This window comes from Penicillium macrosclerotiorum, assembly GCF_028827735.1.
Source record: "Penicillium macrosclerotiorum strain IBT 26536 chromosome Unknown utg000008l_segment0_segment0, whole genome shotgun sequence".
Taxonomy (NCBI): domain Eukaryota; kingdom Fungi; phylum Ascomycota; class Eurotiomycetes; order Eurotiales; family Aspergillaceae; genus Penicillium; species Penicillium macrosclerotiorum.
The window spans coordinates 313829-335832 of record NW_026643087.1 but is presented as its reverse complement, the minus strand read 5'-3'; the positions used below and the strand labels follow the sequence as shown (position 1 = coordinate 335832).

Below are 22004 nucleotides of genomic sequence, written 5' to 3'. Positions count from 1 at the left end.
AGAGCAGGCGCAGGCGCGAGAATCCGGGGGCGCCGAAGAAAAAATCCCGGGAGAAAGAAAACGTTCGAGCACGAACTGGAGGACTGGAACGAAGCAGAGAAGCAGAGAAAGCCACTGCGACTTGAACGTGTTGGCATCGAATCTGGGGGGAGACGGGCGGTGGCAATAGCCCCGTTCCGCCGTGGGCGATCGGTGCTCTCGACGGTGACTGACTACTACTACTCCTCCTGCTCCTCCTCCTCCTGTACTCCTCCTCTCCTCTGGACTGGTTCTCGTCTTGCGGATCGTACCAATGACCCCACGATAATTTCGAGGTGCGCCTCGCGGAAAATATTCTCCTCAATTTTCTCGGGGGCGTCGCATCTCCCGGAGGTCTGAAACCGGGGCAAAGAGGGTCGACGGGGTCGGGATGAATCAGGCGAATCCCGCCTGCGCTGACTGGTCACGACGAAGTGACCCCGGCCGCAACACCGCACCACCCGTTCTCAGTTCGATAGAGTCTTATATCACGCTATTCTGCCATCTACTCCAATGCCTATCTTCGAGTGCATCTTCTTTTTTTTTTCTTTTTATTGTCTCACCTCTCCACCTCAATAAACATACACTTCGCGATTCACAATCACCAGCCCAGAAATGGGGAGACACTCCTGGCACTGAAAACCAGGCAGCTCGATACGGAAGGACTGCACAGTAGAAAGAGACGAGAGGGGGAAAAATCCACCAAATTCAGCACGGTGGGAACTAAGGAATCATCCCGGACGAGCCTCCAAGCTAGGGCCACCGGGGGAGGCAGTGGCACACCCGGGACTGCCGCTGGGGATACGCCACGGATCCGATCAGGGGGGGGAAGAGGGAGGGGCAACGTGGAAAGATCAGAGACCAGCCCAGTGAAAGTGGAGAGAGCGCAACAGGGCGAGAGAGAGAGAGCTTGTAACAAGTGTCCCTGGTAACCATGGAAAGCGCACAAGCATCGGCGAAGGCGCGGAGAGTTATTGCCTCTTCGGGCCGGTCCAGCTGAGATAAGCAGCGTTATTAGCCTACTTCGCCTGACGAGTCGTAGTTGTACAGTGTACTTCCTCCCAGTAGGCGAGTTGTAGGCGAGTCGTAGGCGTCGTAGTGCTCGCGGACAGGCTCTCGCGGTCCTCGCGGTCCTCGCGCTCATCGCTATTCCTTGTGAACGGCGAGGACGGGATGCACCCTTCTACAGATCCTATTCCATCTAAGACCGCCTCAATTGAAATGACCATGAAGGCTGCGAATGGATCGAGGTCTCCTTCTCCCCCAGACGAGAGATGAGAGAGACTCAAAACCGAAGGCGTCAGATTCATCAAACCCCATGTCGATCCATTTGGCATCTCGGCAGTACGGGAGTCCCGCCCGTTACTAGTGAGCCGTTACCAGCTACCAGGAGACTGCTCTCTTGCCCCCCGAAGTGCTCTTGCCACGGACCACTGGCCAGCCGCGCTGTACTCGGCTTCTTTGTCTCATCTGATCGAGAGCCCCGGATTTCCCCCTGGCTCCGGCAGGCCCAAGCAGGTCCAAGGGGGCGGAAACCCTAAATGCGGCCCTTGTGGGGAAAGCCCCAGACAATCCACAACCCGTCACTATCTTCCCCCTCCAACTCCTTGGCGAGAGGCTTCGACCAACTCCCTCTGACACCGAGCTAGACTCTTTGGAGGATGAGGCACATGAGGCTGTTGACCCCATGGACCTTTCGTATCAATTAACGATGGACTTTAGCTCTGTCGGTGGGTGTGGATCAATTCTACAACCCAACCATACAACGACTACAACGACTACAATGACCCTAATGACCCAAATGACTAAATTACCAAATTCTGTCAAGCTTGAGAAGTCCCTCCTCTTCATCTATTTGACGTCATGGTCTCTGTCTGCCCACTCTCAAACAAATGGTCATGGTGGGGGGAGGGGGGAGAGTAAGGCTCGGCCGCGGCTCGTGTGCCCGTTACGATTGCCATGGCCCATGTGAAAATCGCCCCTCTCGGAGATCAGAATCGCAGACCAGGACTCCACTAGTGTGCCATGGTGGGGTCGCGAGTCAGCGCCTAGATCCTTCGTGCGCCCGAGCACCATGGTGGCGGGGGAACAAGACGATGGTGCACGACATACTTCGTGGACGATGCGATGAGTCGCTCAGGTGGCTCACTCGGTACAAAACACAACGCGTCCATTTTGAGGTGGCTAGCATTGTCACCCTCTTCTCGCGGCTCTAGATCAAGCATCGTCGAACGAAAACCATAGCATTCTGGAACAGATTTAATGTATAAAAAAACACAGAAAAATAAATAAATAAAAATATAAGTAAAATTAAATGGAAATAACAAAATTACACAATTCCACTGAATCTCGTTTAGGAGAGGCCGATCTTCTCCCTTGTCTTTTCTGAACAGTTTGGTCGCACCAGCACCCCATTCACCTTTATCAGGGCGGACTTTCTTCTTATACTTTCTTTCTGGCTCTCTGTCTGTGCCATTTTTCTATTGAAACAAGTGGAATGATCCGAACCCCCACCCCCAGCCTTGTCTCTCAATAAGACCCATCAAGAAACACCAAAGGATCCAGCATCGCTAACTTACAGTCTTGTCGACAACGAATTTGCACCATTTGCACTTTACATTTTATTCAACGAACATCCGGGTAGGCACGACCCCAGCGTAACCCACGCCCGTGATTTAACCGGTGCGGTCGAGACCGGGTGGTTGATTGGGGGCGACCTCTGATAGGTGAGATTGGGAGGATTGAGAGACTCGAAGGAAAGAGGATCCAGATCCAGGCCATGATTCCCCAGGGGCAGCGAGGACGAGACCGAATTTCCCGCAACTGCACCAGACCCGACCGCCCACTCTGGTGAGACAAGGACGATTATCTTAGATTGCGGAGCCACAGTATTCAACGTTTGAAGAATCTGAGGTAAGCCGTTTTCTGGAGAGGAGCGATTGGAAGACGCATTAGTAAATACTGCTGCGAGATCATTCAAGAATCCATATATAGCGGGTAACGAGGAGGATAAACTCACCGGTTGTGACATAATATAAGGGCTGATTGACTAGGCCAGTAGTGAAAGGCTCGAATGGAGCCGTCGTCCCATTATTCGACATCTGCGAGATCATCTGTCCGTCATGAGTACTCGAACAGACTTCAAAGCCGCGGCTGGTCATCAAGTTCGGTCCCGTGAGATTTGAAGTCGAACAAATGCTCTCGGCGGAGACAGTCCCTCTAGTTGAGAGATAGGACGACTCTTCCGGTATCTGGGTCTGGGGTGGTAGCGTTTGCAGGTGTCCGGACCACGAAGGCACCATAGAGAGCCCGTAGGAGGAGACTAGTGCAGGCGAAGGGTCCGCAGCGAATTGACGAGGATCCTGTGCACTCATTCCCAGCCCCGGGTCTGGCTGAGCCATGCGCCGATTCGATATCAGAGGCGATGTGGGAAAGGGTTGATCCCATCCATTGAGAGCAGCGGCTGCTCTAAGTTCATTCGCAATGACCCGTTCTTGGAGCTTTGCGATCCGATCCCGAATCTTGCGGCCTATTATCGTAGAGACTTGTCATCTTTCTCCCCCATTCCTTAAGATCAAACCAATGGAGAGACAGCATCTTACGATGGTTTCGCTGAGAGAGCCGATTTTGAAGTCGTCTTCGTTCTAATGGGTCCTGCTTCTGATGAGAGGCGCCCTCGCTGTCGGGGGATTCAGACTCTTTCTCCACTCTCATGCTTTCTGGCGTTGGTTCTATACCGGCTCTGGGTGTATGTCCTAAACAATCGGCTGGCACGCCCTTTCTGTCAGTGCTCTCACGCTTCCAAAAAGATTGAAAAGAAAGTCAGCTTTGGCAACCAGACACCAGCCTTCTTGAAGTTATAAAAATCAAAGGGCGAAGAAGAATCCTCCAATCTCACCGTGACACGCAGTTGTACAACAAATCTTGGGGATACATCCAGGACGTTTCTTGGAAGTAGAGGTCGATGGACTGAGGCCAGGACTTGGGGGTCACGTTTATACCTGTCCGATGCCTGGACTCAGGTCGCTTTTGTCTCCCTCGGCTCCGTGACCGCTCTTTCTGCATATAAATCCTTTGGGGGAAATGGTACCCTGGGCATGCTCGTCACTTGATGCGCCGTTGGGGGTCTTAACGACTCGGGGAGGACTATCTATACCCTGGAAAGACCCGGCTACCAGCGGGTCGAGGGCATGGCGTAGCACATGGAGAAACTCTGTCATAAAACCCTGTCCAAATATCACCCAGCTACCTTTTGCTGTTTACAGCCACTTGGCGTGGCAAATATTCGGTGAGAACTGTACAACCTCCCAGGCTTGTGTCAGGATGATGTTTCAAGCCTACCAAAGCTATTTAGCCCTTGGAAGTCCTAATTGGGTCTCAAAAATAATTCTAATATCCTATAACTTCTGGAGTGGGAGGGCATCCAACACTGCGCTCCATCAGAATGCCTTAATAAAGGAGAAATGGGGGGGGGGAATCTAGATCGATCTACCTATATCTGGGTGATATGGAATGTGGGTTCTGAGCGACAGCCCGAGCGGCACTTCCAAATACATTCAAATCTCCATGGACATCGTCCTTGGAATCCTTTGCAGCGGGAACGAATGATCTCTGAATGTCCCCTCGGACAGTACGAGCGTTTTCGAAAGAATCATTGTGCTTTTCCTTTTGCTCGGGTAGTAAAGTCGTGAGCGAGCAATGATGACGAGATCCGAATACGCTCCGGGATTGACCATCACACCAGTCAAAACTTCACCAAAACCCAACATGTCACACAGACATGGGCCTCCCCTACACCCAAAAAGGAGCAGGGCGAGTGGTACGGGAAGCAGGCCACTCGGAAATAGGTGGTCCTACTTGTCTCTAACGCCTCTTCTCCCAGAAAACATCTTTGAGATCTATTCCAAATCCACTGAACCTTGTCCATGAACCCTCGCCGGAACACGTGGAGGCCTTTAATCAAACCGAGATCCTGGACCACTCCCAACCCTTTTTCTCGCTTGGGGCATCGGCTGTTTTGGAGTCAACGAGAGCGTCATCCAGGCCCGGATGTTTCCAGCATCCAGGGTATAGGGCATTGAGGCCAGGAAAGACCTTTGGGGGCCTCGGATTCTTGGAGGGTGGCGATGGTCGAATTATCGATCATCCACGATATCCGAAGAGGAAGAGATTGAGCCGATGAGGCCGCTGGCATCTCAGTCTAGGAAAGACGGCAGGGTTGAATCTAGCCAGATATCCTTCACCAGTTACCCACCCGAGAAAGGCAGGTTGATGGCTTATCTCTCAAATGGGCCATGCAAGAAGAAGCGGTGTCCGTCCTCATGGTTTCCTTTCCGGAACCGTCATTATACAAAGTTGGGAAGGAGGGTCTGGGGACATGATCTACATCGTTTTCACAAACGATTCATGCTGGAGCAGCAGATATACTTAGAAAGTTCACCGCAAATAGGCGTGCGAGAGGGAAAAGGGCGAATTGGCCATTGTAAGCTGTCGCCATTCCATCTTGCCATAACTCTATCGGGTAGTCGAGGGTTCAAATCTTTCGATATTCTGCTTGCAAATTGTGTCAAAGGGTCTTAACTCACTCACTCACAATCTTTTGTTTCTGCAATTAAGAAAGTCCCAGTAAGCAGCCACCAAAAGTAATTACGCACGCCCCAGTCAACTGGCGCGGCCAAATCAAAATCTACTCCATCTGCAACTCCTCATAATAAGCTCACGGCCGCCCAACTAATCGGGTCCCGGTTCCGCGATTGCTCCAAAACATTCAGGCAACCAAATTCCGATACCGCCGTTAGGAAGCCGGGGTTGATGCTTGCAGTCCTGCCCTGCCTTACTGCAAGCCAGTGCAACATCGCCTGTTTGTAAGCCCCCTTTACCACGCTTTCCCTCCAGGACAGACACCACGTCAGCCTTCCCGCCGGGTAACCTTCATCTTCCTCTTCCTCTTCAGATTTTGATTGCCAAAGAACACAAGATGGACCGCTTCTTGAGTACCGTGGGAAACCTGCTTCCCTACCACCTCATGTCATATGGGGCTTTGCTGGGAACAGAGCTGTACCAGGTCAGTCCCGAGCCTCCCTGTCTCGTTTCCCGCGCTGGATTCAGCAGAAGGTGAAAGAGCATACTACTGACTGGCCTGGGAAGAGTTTTGTCAACACCAAGATCTGCTTTCAGGCGCTCCCAATGCGCGAGTTCATCGTCTTGCAGAAGCGTATATTCCCTGTTTATTTCGGTTGCCAAGTCGGCCTCACAGCTTTAACAGCAGCGACCTATCCTCCATATAGTTTGATTTCATTGGTGAAGGATCCGTGGGGGATCACGTCACTCGCCGTCGTTCTGGTCACTGGGTCCTTGAATTGGTTTGTCTTTGGACCCAGGACAACAACAACGGCTCTAGTACGACGGGCTTTGGCTGGTGAGTGATGACATCCAGATCAACGAAACTGCATAGGAGAAGTCTACAAATGCTGAAGTTGGAGAAGAAACTGCAGAGAGCCAAGAAAATCCAGGAAGTGTAGACGATGGAAAAGCTCATCGAGCAAATCGCAACTTTGCTCGCAACCACGCCATGTCGATTCACCTGAATGCCATCGGCCTCATTGCGACCGTCTGCTACGGCTTCTCACTGGCCTCGGGTCTTTCAATGCGCACCTAGAGAGGAGTGAGGAAATCAAACAGGACAAGACTAGCGGCCGAAGAGGTGAGACACCAAGAAGAAACAAGACTTGCCATGTTCATCTGTAAAGACCTTTTATCCTAGATCTTCTAGGTCTATAGGATATGCAATTCTCTTTTCGTTTTTTGGGGTTTTCAGGGCGAAATAATGGAAGACTATGACCCCAGAGAATCTGCCTTTCTCTGTTATATTTGCTACTCGATCGCCTAATAAAGCGCCGATCAAAGTATACCGAGTTTTTGGCAAGAGCATTATCCTCATTAACTCATCCACGAATTTTATTTCAATCATATTACTAATCACTTTTCTGTCAACATGGGGTAGCTAGTCCCCAATTTCTGGCCCATCGAAATCACAAGTGAGGCATACCAGTCCTCCCATGTTCTAGGCATCCTTGAGGTGATAATCCTCTAGGAAGCCAGTAAATAAACACTGCTCATAGTCCCCTCTCTCCAACTTCACAAATCGCAACGCCCAGAGCCCACTCAGATTGCAGTATCTCCTCTGCGGTAATTCTGAGTCCAGGATCGGGATGTAACATGGCATAAACCACGTTCCGACAACGCTGTAAAATTGCAACAAGTCAGAGAGTCCGAGTCCTTCAGCACTGCCACGGGAGACTTACGCTTTCCAGGGCTTGTATACGACCCCATCCATCTTCCTCACAACGACATCGGAGGTAGTCCGCGAAGGATGTGCTGGCATCCAATTTCTGCGCACTTTTCCAGGGCAGCTGCCCAAAACGGAGTGCCAGGTAGATAATACCACAGGACCAAACATCCGCAGCCTTAATATTGAGGACGTCTTTGCATATGAAGTTTTCGGTTTGAGAGCCGCGACGATTGGCAAATCGTTCTGGAGGAAGCCATGGGATGCTTGAATCTGTGATTTTTTGACGAATGCACATAGTTAAACCACTGCTACTGTTGATACTCGATACTGAGCCGACTCTGGTCTTCGCTGGTAACCCGGAGCTGCTACTGCCATTATGAGATAATTGTGCCAGGGCTCGGACCGCGTCCTCGTCTTCCCCGAACCCACCAAGCTTCACAGCCCCACGAGCCGTGAGGAGAATGCGCGCCGGCCGAATGTCGCCGTGGGCGATATTATTCTCATGCAAAAAGGCGACTGCTCGCAGAATCTGGATTATCAGACAGTTGACCTCCTCGATTGAGAGGTCGTCCCTTAGCTTCCCTCCATAGGAGAGAAAAGAGTGCAGATTGCCGCCCGAACAGTAAGGCATGACAAGGCATAGATCTGCTTGTTTATTGTAAAGGATGTCGGTGATCGCAACAATATTTGGGTGACACAATAAGGCCGGTGGCTTCTCATCTTCCGGGTAGGTAGGTATTTGAGGAGAATTAAATTTTGGGTGGCGAAACACTTTCACGGCATAGAGTTCCCTGATTGTTTTTGATGTAGAAGCCCGCCTCAATCGGGCCATCACAGGGCTTGACGGAGATGCAGAGGATGGTGAGGCCGGTTGAATCATCGGTGCCTTCTTCTCATATAGTTGGACGGTGCTGGATGCACCATAATAGAGAACTTTGAGGAATTTGCCATATTCCTCACCAAAGGATGGACGCGTTGTTCCTTCTTTTTTGGGGCCCATTATTGGTATTGAAGGTGTCATAAAAAACTCTGGAGATTTAATAGGCGTCGTGTGTGAGTTCGAAGCAACTGCTGCTCCTTGAGACTCTTGGTTTGATGGCGTTTGTCGCGCATGAGATCGGCCCTCGGATTCGGGTGAAATCCATCCCCATTCCGTCAACACATGAGTCAACCCATTGAAGAAGTGAGGGGTGTCAAAATCTCTTTCCTCTCTTCCCTCTTCTCTTCTCGTATGATGCTGATGGGTTGATGTGGAGCGAGTGGGTATTTGGACATTCTCAAAATCATGATGGCGATGTGGATCCGGAGGACTGCTTTCTTGCATTGTTCGATTATTGCATACCCTGTTGCCTAGATGGCAATCCTTAAAAAGCTTTTTGTTGGCACTTTGAAGTTTCTTGTACCCTGTTACTTATAAATGCAACCTGAAGTAAGAGATGCGCGAAGATCCAGTGATATGCCTCGTTGCGATCCGTTTCGGTTCGAGGTTACGTGATATATGACGTAATTACCAGGAACCTTCATCTGAACAACACAACTTGAAGGCGACAGCAATGCCAAAGTTAATTGAGCGTTTGCTGTATTTGCATCTTATTTCTGATGATCTGGCAGTTGAATGGATGAATGGAATTCAGACTTTTGGAATTGTGAGGAGAGAATGACAGCGTCCTATCCCGCAAAGCGAAAGTCATCATATAGTTAGTTACACACAAAGCCTGACGGTGCAGGCAGCAAACGGGTGACCAAGATTACAAATCGACCGAAATCTTTAATGGTACTGAACAGGGTGAGGGTTTCCAATAATCCCCATTAAAAGCGTGCAGGACCTTGTTTGTACGATCTAGATGACTCGGTGCTATAGTCTTATTGGTGCCACATATTCGGATTAGTGTCCCCTGAGATGCATCCGATCTGTAAGCTGATGTCTCCGTCACATATTTCTGCTGAGGCTGCGACAGCAGTGTTTCTGGCCCATTCCTTTGCACTATTAATCTCCTGGTTCAGCTTTGATAGCTTTCGTATTTCGGACCCCTCCGGTGCTGTGAGAGCGGATGGCCTAGCTTTAATTATGTCTTTCAAGGCAGTCAAGCTTTTGATATTTAGATTGTTTGCCCATATTGGAGCGCAATTCAACGTTTCGAGGCTGGTCGTCTCAATCTTTCCCTTTGCCAGCTGAGCGCACGTCGTTTCTGGGTGGTGTTTCTGGATGGTGAAAAATGTGGATAAAGTTGAAGCGCTGGCAGTCGGCATAGTTTGTATACGTTAAATCGGGAGTAGATTCCGTAACTTTTAGGCTGTTTGGCATAACAGAGCAATTAAACACATTGGCTCCGTCCCAGAAATCAGGTGAGCTCATCCGAATGGTGTCTGCATCCGAATCATGTTTGTCGACCGGGTCAGTAAGTGAGCCGGGTTGAGGAGGCAAATGGACCGTTTTTTTAGGGATTAATAAAGATGCAGAATGCGAAGGATAGAGACTGGGAGTCAGGGGTCCCAGCAGTCGATTGCTTCATACCCGCGTCCAAAGTTTCCGAATATGCCTATTTCTGAAATTCAGCTACTTTGCATCAACCAATTTCAACTATGCTTTCTTGCTGAGCTATTCATTTCACTATTGGAAAACATCCTTTCTTTGTCAAGTACGAAGAGATGTCGCTTGCAATAGCTTGTCTCTGACGAACTTCTTGAAAGTACATATGATCTGGTACCATCTATTCGGGGAAGCTGCGAGTAGCTCAAGGCTCGAACACGTCGAGGACACAAGGAATTGCCGCTTGAACTCGATTATGAAAAAGAAGGTCTATCAAGCACCTCCAAATGCAAACGGTCAACAGAGCTTCCACTACTGATCTCCTTCCTCATCTCCTTCCCCATCCAGGCCCTCCATAGTCTTCGCCTTCTTTCTCGCCACGCGCCCAGGCCGTCCTCCGCCCAAGGGAGACTTGAGGGTAAAATCAATGTGCTTTTGCGAGTCGAGCTGGACAAGAAAAGACGGAACATTGACCAGTTGTTTGCCGACCCTGAATGATTGACATAAGCCATATGGTCTACTCTGGAAGCCTGAACAACTCACCGGATATGCTTCTGCCGGATCAGAACGCGCGCGTGGTGAATGGATCGGGCAAGCCCCAGGCGGAAGATAACCGTCTGCAAGCGACGGTCAAGGAAGTCTTCGGTGCGCAGGGAAAGGACATAATCCAGTTTCATGCGAGATTCGTCCAAGACACCGAGACGGACAAGTCGGCGGATCAGCGCGTTACCCTCAAACAGACGTTTCGGATCTTTTTCGTCCAGAGTGAGCAGAACTCTATCATTCCATTCCTCTTTATTGAGTTAAAAATTTTCTCTGAATCGGAGGAGGGGGGTGTTACAAACCGAGCAGCACGACGGATCTTGGAGAGTGTGTATTGGACACGCCAAACCTCGCGTTTATTCTTCAAACCGTACTCTCCGATGAGTTTCAGCTCGGCATCCCTGTATCATCACCGTAGTTCCAAAGTCAGAAATTTAAACAAAATCCGATGGCACCACTCCAACAAAGGAGAATGGCATGTTGGTTTGAAAAGGAGACGCACAATCGAGCAGCGCCATAGGCTGATATATAGATGTTAGATTCGGCTTGATCGTTCCTAAGATTTGAGGAATGATTGACAACTTACCACGGCGAGGAGTTCGGTAGGTCTTCGAGCAGACAGTTCTGATGTACAGAGTCAGGTCAGGTCATATCAAGAGTGCAAGCATTTCCTGGAAGTATCGAAGACTTACGGAACCGGACGAGGACCCATTTTAAGAGCAAGTCAAACACAACGATCAGTAGTCGAGGATGATAAGATTGATTCAGTAAGAAACTTGGAGCTAGGAGACACGACTATTTAAATGATGTTACTCTAGTAAGAATTGTTGTTGTGGGAAGGGGGCTCGGTTACGAGCTGGAGTGCGGTATTTTCTACTCCAATGTCCTCATCTGCCCAGACTCGCACTGGCTAGGGTTCGGTAGCTAATCTTATTGGATGCCCTTACATCGCAGGTAAAAAGCAACATGTCCATCGGTTTGAGGCTCGAAGATCATCAGGGTTCCCAGGACTGGTCTCACCTATCTACCATCGATGAGCCATCACACATGTTATCCCTGTGAACACTGCAAGTTTTCTTGGAGGCCATTGTTCATTCGGGGAACGATTATCTACAAAGTCCTTGACACGAGTACTCAAAGCCTCATCGTATCAGGAAACATGGATGCCGGTCCTAGGTACGTAGTTGCTCTAGAACCTCATGTTGGTTTGTTTTGAGCAATCTACTCAACTGAAAAGGGACTGCAGGAGATATGATGAATTCTGTATCAAATTTATATAGCCTGTTCAAAAACTTCAGGATTGGGACTTTATTAAGCCGCTGGGTACAACCTTGAATGGCTGGTAGAATGACATTCGGATTTCCTGTCCAGGTCCAGGGCATGGTCAGAAGCTAGAGCATTCCCAAGAAGGACTCAAGCGTCCCCGGTGTGAACATTTCCATGTTACTGTACCCTTCCCAGTTTAGGTGTCGAGATACTTGCATGTTGCACACACTGCTGCTTCCAAAAGGCGTGATCATCTCCCGATATTCTCCTTCATCGTAACCTCACTGTAGTCGACGTGATCTTGTGAATGACAAAATGGAACCACAGATCGCAAGCATTTCTAGTCCCACCTCTTTTGAAGGCAAAGAGAATCCACTTCTAATTTCGGGAGTTTTGTAGCGAATTTTTGGAGGTTCATCATCGTGGCCTTCCAGGGTAGTAGCGTGATTTCTCTCTGGCTCAGGTAGCCGGGCAGCACACAGTTTTGGGGGGTTCAGTATCAAACACAGCTTGAATGTCACCGTGTGGAGAGAATCCGGAGAAAGTCCACTGAAAGAGTGAGCTTCGTTTGTACGATCGGTTGGCGTCGTGTTTTGGGGCCCGCCACAACTGGTGCCGCTCGTAGAGAGCAATCGCCAACAGCAAAGGGGCGTTAAAAAACCTTGCAGCTGCTATGTTGACTTTGTGGAACCATCTTGGCGAAAGGAGGAACTTGAGAGGTAAGAGAATCACTAGCGCAAGGATATTCAGCGGCGGCCGATAGGCGAAAATGGCGTCGCTTTTGACACCTTCAAAAGTGAGTACTGCTCGACGAAAGTGGACTTCTGCCGTCGCATTGTCCACGATTTTTGCAAATGTATTGGTGAGCATGGATACCAAGACGGTCAGGAAGAGCGTGTTACCTAGAAAGGCAAATGCGATCATCAGAGCAGGTCCGAGGAGGACATGGAAGTCGACCGAGCGCTCAAATCCGGTTCCATCAAGGCCAAACCAAATCCAGAGCATCCACTTTGTAATAGTGGCCGAGCCAGGCGAATCGACGACATTTTCGGAACGAGTATCAATCAGCCATTTCATGGATAGAAAGAAGCCGGCAAAACACCACGTGGCCAGCAATGTCAGGACAGAGAAATCCCTCATCATGGCTCTCAGCGAGATAAAGAACACGTTATCTGGCATGACGTTGAACGCCAGTCGCGGCAGAAGTACGGGCGCTGCGACGCATAAGATGTCAAGAGCACTAGCAGCCATATCCGCATCTCCGACGGCGGCGGCATACGTTCGCAGTGCGAGATAGATGGAGTAGATACCAAAAAATGCGATGTCAAGAAAGGACCACACATTTTGTGTGTGTACATACCACCCATGCTCTATGATGGCTGCAAATTCCTCGAGCAACCACCCACTTGCATAAGCACAGAAGGTTGCCTCATATCCGGTTATGTTGATCCCATCACGGTAAACCATTGCAAGGCCGTAGAGCAGCAGAAGGAGAGCGAACTGGCATATTTCAATTATGTTACGTAACCGTGGGACTATGAGGCGGTAGTGATTCAGAATGGGCGCGTTACGAGGATTGTATAGGGATATCGGGTGATGCTTGTAATGATCAGGGATGATGTCGACAAATGAAAGAGGTGTGTAGATGATCTTTCCACGGTAAACAGCATCGACCACCTTCTGACATGAAGATGAGCTGAGCAAGATTTTGCTTTCCGATATGATGGCAACTTCCAGAGCCGTGATTTTACGCTCGTAGCCTCCACGTTTCTGTACTGGCCATTGCAGCGCGTTCGGGAGTGTCCTTGCGATAGATTCCGGTGCGTTCTGGAACGGTTCGAACCCCGCGACCAGAATATTGGCAAGTAGCAAAAGACCTGCTTGGCCAGGATTGTCCTCGTCAAATCGTCGAAACACCCGACTAGCTATGATTTCACAAAGGGCAGCGCGGGTAACACTGACAGTCTGCAAATGCCCTTGATAGTGTTGCTCACGTAAAAATTGCGTTCGATTGACTAGAAGACAGTAAACTGAGGCATGGATTAGCAATAGATCGTTGATTCTTGCCATTCACGTGGCTCTGAATCTGTGAAGAACTGCTTAACCTGGTCAAAGGTGACGACTTACCGATAGACACATCCCCTGGATCGTATAGTTGATCAACCAGGGGTCTCACAATCAACATATTCATTTGCGGATCCCGTAGCTGTTCTGGCGTATATGGATCATCTTTTGATCCCGCTTAGCATCGCCTCTTAGGTCTCAGACAGAAAGTCGCTTGCCTATGCTGGTCATGATGATTCGACGAATGCTACCTCAAATCAGACTATCTAGTCGTGCAAGTGATACTCTGGGGCATGCTCTCCAGTGTCACTCACCGATGAATTGTGCGGTAGACTGGCAAATTTGCATGGGGATCGACCCCCGAATGCGCGGCTGACTCTCCTCCATTAAGAGGAATGTTCTCGTCAAAGAACTCATCATCCAAGAGCGCGTCTCTCTGACGGTCCATCGTTGACGTGCGCGAACAGAGAAGGGCAAAGAGGTGACACCTCAATTGGCGGGACCTGAAAGGCAGTGCCACTTCTTCCTCGCGCTGTCCTAGCCTTTCGCTGTGGTGCTTCTGATCTCCGGCTAAGTTTCGTCTCGGTGTCGCCTCGAAAGCGTATTGTACAGCAACAGGTGGGCTGCCGAGGCTCCTGCCGCTGATTCGCGGAGATATATCGCGCGCTCAATCTCAGGCTGCCCTCTACCGACGCTTTGTCATCAAGTCTGAGGATCCGCCCAAAGCTAACTATTCCGTCTATATAGCCGCGTGCTTTCATGTAGCGCATGTCGATAGCGTGAGGAAGATAGATGCTTGCAGAGGGGTCAACTCATTCCCATAGGAAAATTGCAATGTTATTTCGTTGCTGATCAAGAACTGCTGCCGTAGACATGGTGCCATCGGGAACGGATGAAGTCTGTACTGGTCTGGGAAGGGGGAGCACGGTAACGGACCTATAGTATAGACTCTACTATTGTGGAGGGCCTCTTTCAACAGCTGGTACATGACTTCATCATCTTGCAGGAAGACCTCTCAATGAGCTGTAACCATGTTTTATTTCGCAAAGAGACTTCTGTCCCTTGCTGGTTCCGACGCCATGGGCTAAAGAAGACGATACATAAGAAGGCTAAGTGGCTTACTACCGCTAAAATAACCTTGATACGCTCAGTTGAGCGTTAATTCATACCTCAGTCAGCTTGCTTGATGATCTTGGCTATGAAAGTTCAAATGAGTGGCTACTTCTGCGATGATTCGGCCTTTCTGCATCTCTCGTTCTCCCGCCCTCTTCAATTTTGGGGACTTCCTTCTCTTCCTATAGAGAATGAGGCCTTGCTATACGGCTGATTCAGAACTATAAATCTCCCTTCAGTATGGCTTTCTGGAGAGTTACACCCGACGTCGCAAAGGGGTTGCTAATCGCCACCTTTGCAATGGAGACTTAGTCCGATCATAGGTACGGCTATTGGGTAGGATAAAAAGCTCATATTGATGCTGATTCCTTTCGCACCTTTAGCAATATAATGAGGGATTTTTTGTAGGTCGATTCTTCAAGAGGCGCCGAAAGCGCAGCGAAGTACACTGGATGCGGGACCGTTGAGATTGGACCAGACGTTGACACGATGACCCCACCTGGAGAAACTAATTGGATGAAATTAATTTCTCGTGCTCGCAGCATATCAGCTTGTCTTTTAGTGGCATCTCCAACCGAAGATTAAACATTGACCATGAAGAGCACACTCATTCGCCAGTCCCCCCTGAATGAAACCCTCGCTCGATCTAGATCTCGTGTGGGTGGGGATTAACTACACGAGGCGGGATTTCCCCCGACATCGCCCCCATATTAAGATCACGTTCGACTTCATTCCTTTTTCTGGGGGGTTTCCTGCCTTATCCCGTACGTACGCATTAGTAACAAATTCTATTAGGGCTCTCAACTGTCAGCTTTATGCCCCAGTAAATAGAGAGTTTGACGTAAAAGCAACTTCAAATAGAAAAGAAAAATTCAAAAGCGGCCCGCTACAACATGAAATGGAACAAGCACACAGGGATCTATAAGAGATACTACCCGCGTCCATCAAGGAAGTACTCTTGCACATTGTATACCAACGCTTGAACTCCTGATTGTTGACCTGCATATTGCCGTATGTGGTTCTATCTCCTCATGTGCATCAACTGCCCTGTAGGGCTGTGGCTAACTTCTTTTTGATCTCCGATTCTAGAAGGCTTGGATATTCTCTCATTCTCCTAATCAGAGTCTTCCGCTGTTCTTCCTTCCTGGCATTCCTTCCTGGCATGCATGAAAAGGATTCAAGCAAGCAGCTTGACTCCAAATTCGATGACAATGCGAGCCAGCCTCAGACAGAGCGATATGGTGTCAGCATCACCCAGCCTGCCATTTCCTTTGGACCCGATGAGCGCGACCCTATACAGCGGGGTCGAATCTCATCCAAGAACCGCAAATCAATCTCTCGCTCGCGATCTCGCAGCCATGCTCGTTCGGCGTCTAACCTCCCCATTGAATTTCGTCGCATGAGTTTCCAGATCTCGGAATCTGAGACTCGGGAGAAACGAGAAAGCGATCTGAAAGGTCCCAGGAAAGGGAAGCAGGAGATCCCGGACGATTCGCATTACTTTGAGGGCCTGGATTTCCATCGACAGACTGTTGATGCGCTCTGTGGTCACTTCGAGAGCACTCTGCAAGGTCTCTCTCCCGCTGAGTCGGCGGCGCGATTGTCTCGTAATGGAAAGAATGCATTGCCTCACGTCCGACCAAACTACCTCAAGAGGATTCTGAAATATGTCTTCGGGGGGTTTTGCTCGGTTCTCTGGATCGGTGTGATCATCTTCTTCATCTGCTGGCGTCCACTCGGTGACCCGGACCCGCAAGCATATAATCTTGGGCTCGGAATTCTTGTGTTGATTGTGATTTTCCTGCAAGCTTCGTTCTCAGCATTCCAAGACTGGTCAACCGCTCGAACCATGAAGGCAATCCTGGATTTAGTCCCAGCCGAGGCCACCGTGATCCGATCGGGAGAGCCTGTCCGGATTCCTTCGACCGATGTCGTCATCGGAGATATTGTCAAGCTCAGCGTGGGCAACAAAGTTCCCGCGGATCTTTGCCTGGTTGATACTTCTGGGGACACTCGTTTTGACAGGTCGACGCTCACGGGAGAATCCGAGGAAGTTGACGGAGCCACTAGTATGACAGACAGCAATTTCCTCGAGAGCCGTAATATCGCCTTGATGGGGACAATGATCACCAACGGAAGTGCCACAGGCATAGTGGTCCTGACAGGCAAAAATACCGTCATGGGACATATCACTGTTTCCTCAACTTCCGTGAAGGAGCAGCCGACCCTGATCCAGCAAGAAATTACTCGTTTTGTCAAGATCATCGTCTGTCTGACTGTCTTCCTCGCGTCTCTTCTTCTCTTCACCTGGGCTGGGTGGCTACGGGTTGACCATCACGAGTATATGGATGTCGTAGCTATGCTGAACAATGTCATGGGCTGCGTTGTCGCGTTTATTCCGGAGGGAATGCCCGTTGGAGTTGCCCTCACGCTCATGATGATTGCAACCCGCATGAAAAATAACAACATTCTGCCGAAGGGCCTTTCCACTGTGGAAACACTAGGATGTGTGAATGTCATCTGCTCGGATAAGACCGGTACATTGACGGAAAACCGGATGAGTGTGTGTACCACGGCCTTTACGGATAAGACCTTTCTGGCCAAGGAAGCTTTCGCTACAATCAAAGAGAAGAACGTTGAGCCTTTGGTCAATCTCCACAGAGCCGCTATTCTTTGCAATGACGCCATCTTCGATCCTAGTACCATCCAGGATCCTGTCACCACGCGTAATATCCAGGGCAATCCCACTGATGGCGCTGTCTTGCGATTCGCAGAAGAAGCCCAGCCGGGGTGCGTCAAGAGCCTGAACGAGAGTTACCAACGAGTATTCAGCATTCCTTTCAACTCCAAAAATAAATGGATGCTCACGCTACATAAGACTCCTGGTGTCGATAGCAAACCTGAAAGCTATTTACTTCTGATGAAAGGCGCATCGGATATCCTCTTGCCATACTGCAGCTCTTATTGGTCCTACGCTGAAAATGGTGTCCGAGCTCTGGATGCCGAAGCCAGGAAGAAGCTTTTCGAGATCCAGGAAGGCATGTCACGAAAGGCTCAACGAGTTATTCTCTTGTGTGAAAGATCTTACACCCCTGCCCAATCCCTCGGGACCAACGCCTTCAGCGACGAGGTTCATAGCCAGGGAATCGCCAATCTCACCCTGATTGGCATGTTTGGAATCATCGATCCTCCTCGGAAAGAAGCTGCGGCCACAGTTGCATCTTGTAGACGTGCCGGAGCAAGATTCTTCATGGTGACTGGCGACCTCGGCCTGACTGGTGTTGCTATTGCCCGGGACATCGGTATCTTCAGCGGAACCGCCGCACCTGATACATTCGAGACTGTTGTGCAGCGACGGGGGTGGAACTCGAGTAGGTCTTCAACCGAGACAGACTTTGCTTCGTCGCAGACAAGCCTTCTCCTCGAGGGCCCCTCAATCTCGCAATTGACCGATGAGGACTGGGACGTTGTCTGTGACTACCAAGAGATTGTTTTTGGTCGAACTATGCCTGACCAGAAGCTTCGAATCGTCAATGAGCTTCGAGCGCGTGATTATGTCGTTGCAGTTACTGGTGACGGTGTGAACGACGCACCCGCTCTTCGGGCTGCGGACGTTGGTGTTGCAGTGGTCACTGGCAGTGACGTGGCCCTGGAAGCAGCAGATCTGATCTTGATGGACAAGTTCGACTCGATCATCGAAGCGATTCGTCTCGGGCGACTGGTGTTCCAGAATCTTCAAAAGGTCATCAGTTATCTACTCCCTGCGGGCTCCTGGTCAGAAATTTGGCCTGTCCTTCTCAACGTTTTCTTTGGTGTTCCTCTCCCGTTATCGTCCTTCTTGATGATTATCATTTGTGTTTTCACAGATCTGTTCTGCTCCCTCTCTCTCATTATGGAGCAAGAAGAGTTTGAATTGCTTGATCTGCCCCCTCGAAATCACAAGAAAGACCACTTGATCAACCTGAAGGTCTACATTCAAAGCTATCTTTTCATGGGAGTCATGCAAACAGTCTGTGCACACTCCATGTACTTTCTTTACTATTGGAAACACGCCGGTATCCCGGCCAGCGCGATGTTTTTCGCATTCGAAAAGTACTCTGACGGCTTTAACGGTTACACCCAGGATGAGCTCACACATTTCAATACCGTTGGCCAAAGTGTTTACTTCATTTGTCTACTTATCCTACAATGGGGAAATATCTTGAGTGTGAGAAACAAGCGACTCTCGATCCTGCAGGCAGATCCGATACGGAAGAAGCGCCGCAACCCCTGGCTTATTGCCAGTATGGTAGTCAGTCTCTCGATTGCCATCTTTGTGACTGAAGAGCCGGGCATTCAGGAGATCTTTGGAACTGGATCGGTGCCATTGGAGTTCTTGTTCTTGCCAATTCCTCTTGCAGTAGGAGTACTTTGCATGGATGAAATTCGCAAACTTGCGGTGCGGCTTTGGCCGAAAGGACCCATTGCACAAATCGCTTGGTAGCAAGCTACATTGGGGTGAATGGGATAATAGACAACAGTGTCAGAGCTGGAGGAAATTGGTAATTTGGTGAACCTTTGCGTTAGAGATGGAGTATATATTTACATCAAGGTGTGAATGGAACTCGTTTTGCACTTCCATTCGTATCCCTTGCTAGCTCTCTTTCGGAACAGACTATCCTTCATGTTCAAGACCAGACGTGTGTTCTTTGCCCATTTTTCTTGGCACAGCAGGGTACCCTTGGCCCGGTTAACCGACATGTTGATTCGGCCAGATGCAAATTTGACCCAGCGCAGCAGCCGTACGCGAGCATTTAATATATGAAATTATACAGCATTAGAATGCTCCGTCCCCATTTTCTGAGTATGTAAGCTAGGCTATACTAATTCTTATACAAAGAGATCGTTGTATACTTAGAATCAATCAAACCTTGAACTCGTTGATATATCATGGTTTGGAGAATCGCGTTTAGTATGATGTTTTGGGTGACCCTCTCATGCGGGAACTACGTTAACAAGTGAGTTAGCTACTTTGTGAATTGCTTGGCGGGATTCCATCTGGTACTGATAACACTAAAAAGGCCAAGGTCGGGTCTTTTATGTCTAGGCTACGGAGGAGGTTACAAAACAGCGTACCGGGACGCTAAGCCTGGAACGGCAAAACTAACCACGTCTAGTAATTCACAGGTCCGCCGTTTACAGTTCATAACAAATGATAAAATTCCACATTTGAACGAAATCCCTTCAAGATTCAGTAACGATCCTGTTCTGACTTTCATTTATTTTCTTGCCTATTTGACAGACAACTACCTTGATAGCAGTATTCTATTGTAACAAATACCATTGCCCCGAGGATCGTATCCGGCTAATGTGCCGCGTATCAGCCCGGAGGGTCGGCATTACTATTTGCATGGGTGACTCAGGTTCTCTCAAGTGGTTATTCACCAGCATTCTTACTTCTAGTACTACAGTGTTACGCAGCAGCGATGATCACCTAGATTGAGGGTTTAGAATTGCCGTTCTCATACCGATGCAAGTCCGCGTTGAATATTTTATCTATGGAACCAAGTCCTTGGTTAAATTTAAGACTGTGGACCAAAAAAAGATGTGGTCTACATTGATTAAAGCTTGGCAGGCGTTTTTGCCTTGGGGTTCCTGCCAGTATCAACTTCCATCCACCAGGGCACGCTAGCAGGAGGGTCATTATCCAAGTTGGCTCCAAATTGAGGCTTTCGCTTCTCAAAGAACGACTTGACCCCTTCCTTTTGGTCCCTATTGCAAGGTTAGCGAATCGATGGCGCGTTGGGAGAAATAGGTATCATAGGAAGTACTGACTCCGATCCAAAGGTGTGGCAGATAATTTTCGATTCCAGGAGATGAGCTTCCTCCGCAGTGCCTGGGTTTCGCCACATCATTTCACGGTTGAGATATTGCGAAGTTGGACTGACATTCTCCGCAATTTCAGTTGCTAATTCGAGTGCCCGAGGCAGAACCTGCGACGGTTCGGGAAGGATCTCATTGAATAGATCACCAAAGTGCTTTGAAGTAGGTGGGAATATACCTCCTGTACTAACGAGATAGCTGGCGTTGGAGAAGCCAATCAAGCGAGGCAAAAAAAAGGATGAGCATGATTCCATAACGATACCCCGTCGACCGAAAACAAACCCATATTTACCCTTCGCGTAGGCAACTCTAGCAAAGAAATTGGTTTAGTATGGGTCTCTTGTCAACGTCAAGACAAGGCGACGATACCGAATGATGGCTGGAAGGGTCATGGTCATTCCCACTCCGACAGCGGAACCCTGCATGGCCGCGATTGTTGGTTTACGGCAACGATGGATGGCGAGTACGACGCGTCCGCCACTTCAATTATCGTTAACATGAATCATTCTCAAGGATAGACAGAGGAGATGCCTACCCATCCCGATGATCGGCGGGCCTCTCTTGGGGTCTCTTGAATCCAATGTCTAGGTCTGCTCCAGCGCAAAAGACCTTTCCCGCACCAGTTAGGACAATCACTTTGACGCGCTCGTCGACATCGAACATGGGATATAATTTCTCAAAGTCCCCAACCATCTGTGAGGTAAACGCATTGCTATTTGCCGGTCGATTGAGTGTCACTATGATAACGGGTGTCGCTGTTGGTGTACCCGGGGGATGGTGTGAAACAGTGACATGGCCGCTTGTTGGGACCTTTTCGTATGAGGCTGGGAGCTCGATGGGGACTGGATCGAATATCATTTTGTGATTTGTCCGTGAGCTGCGTTGTTTGATAACACTGATAAGTCAAAGTGAGTAAATATATGATGAACTCTATCCTTTTTCCAGAGACTGAATATCGTTTATAATATATGAAACAACAGGGCGCTCGGTAAGGAAGAATCGACCTCGGCTCGGCTGGCATCAAATAAAGCTGGGGACCCCGCAATTGCGGGCGCCAAGGCGCCTGGGTGATTATGCTATCAATGGTATCATCCTCATTCTGGAGGCATATCTCGGCAGGGCAAGCATTTGTACAGGATCCTGAAGTCTTCACCCTTTAAATAGATCTCGTGCCATTCGTCCAAGCCACCCCGTAATCTCCTCCCTTGTACAGTAAGAGCGCTGCAGTAAGAGCTCCGATTTTTTCGCCGAGGGTTCTCTCGGCCATTTGAAAAACCGAATGAAATCACTGATTAGTAAGCACCCTGTAGTACTAAA

General features: G+C 49.3%; 8 protein-coding genes across 8 annotated transcripts; 2 read left to right on the top strand and 6 right to left on the bottom strand.

Moving 5' to 3' along the window:
* Positions 1-1037: 1037 nt before the first annotated feature.
* On the bottom strand, positions 1038-1355 carry N7462_008314 (uncharacterized protein; the record flags this gene model as incomplete). The annotated part of the gene is made up of 1 exon (XM_057080029.1): positions 1038-1355. The coding sequence occupies one exon, from the start codon at positions 1353-1355 to the stop codon at positions 1038-1040; it is 318 nt and encodes a 105-aa protein (XP_056930357.1).
* A 1635-nt stretch (positions 1356-2990) lies between these two features.
* Positions 2991-3732, bottom strand: xanC (transcription factor xanC; the record flags this gene model as incomplete). Its single annotated transcript, XM_057080028.1, has 2 exons — positions 2991-3547; positions 3621-3732. The coding sequence occupies 2 exons, from the start codon at positions 3730-3732 to the stop codon at positions 2991-2993; spliced, it is 669 nt and encodes a 222-aa protein (XP_056930356.1).
* A 2263-nt stretch (positions 3733-5995) lies between these two features.
* N7462_008312 (DUF4149 domain-containing protein) lies at positions 5996-6676 on the top strand (the record flags this gene model as incomplete). The annotated part of the gene is made up of 3 exons (XM_057080027.1): positions 5996-6082; positions 6130-6417; positions 6473-6676. 3 exons carry the CDS (start codon positions 5996-5998, stop codon positions 6674-6676), a joined length of 579 nt encoding a protein of 192 aa, XP_056930355.1.
* Positions 6677-7133: 457 nt separating this feature from the next.
* N7462_008311 (kinase-like domain-containing protein) lies at positions 7134-8309 on the bottom strand (the record flags this gene model as incomplete). Its single annotated transcript, XM_057080026.1, has 2 exons — positions 7134-7262; positions 7323-8309. The coding sequence occupies 2 exons, from the start codon at positions 8307-8309 to the stop codon at positions 7134-7136; spliced, it is 1116 nt and encodes a 371-aa protein (XP_056930354.1).
* Positions 8310-10151: 1842 nt separating this feature from the next.
* On the bottom strand, positions 10152-11094 carry N7462_008310 (40S ribosomal protein uS4; the record flags this gene model as incomplete). Its single annotated transcript, XM_057080025.1, has 6 exons — positions 10152-10329; positions 10383-10616; positions 10685-10783; positions 10885-10903; positions 10969-11006; positions 11075-11094. The coding sequence occupies 6 exons, from the start codon at positions 11092-11094 to the stop codon at positions 10152-10154; spliced, it is 588 nt and encodes a 195-aa protein (XP_056930353.1).
* Positions 11095-12107: 1013 nt separating this feature from the next.
* On the bottom strand, positions 12108-14160 carry N7462_008309 (uncharacterized protein; the record flags this gene model as incomplete). Its single annotated transcript, XM_057080024.1, has 4 exons — positions 12108-13678; positions 13776-13877; positions 13931-13959; positions 14027-14160. 4 exons carry the CDS (start codon positions 14158-14160, stop codon positions 12108-12110), a joined length of 1836 nt encoding a protein of 611 aa, XP_056930352.1.
* A 1827-nt stretch (positions 14161-15987) lies between these two features.
* On the top strand, positions 15988-19308 carry N7462_008308 (cation-translocating P-type ATPase; the record flags this gene model as incomplete). The annotated part of the gene is made up of 1 exon (XM_057080023.1): positions 15988-19308. The coding sequence occupies one exon, from the start codon at positions 15988-15990 to the stop codon at positions 19306-19308; it is 3321 nt and encodes a 1106-aa protein (XP_056930351.1).
* Positions 19309-20425: 1117 nt separating this feature from the next.
* Positions 20426-21545, bottom strand: N7462_008307 (enoyl-CoA hydratase/isomerase family protein; the record flags this gene model as incomplete). Its single annotated transcript, XM_057080022.1, has 4 exons — positions 20426-20576; positions 20640-20996; positions 21057-21167; positions 21223-21545. 4 exons carry the CDS (start codon positions 21543-21545, stop codon positions 20426-20428), a joined length of 942 nt encoding a protein of 313 aa, XP_056930350.1.
* Between the last annotated feature and the right edge of the window lie 459 nt (positions 21546-22004).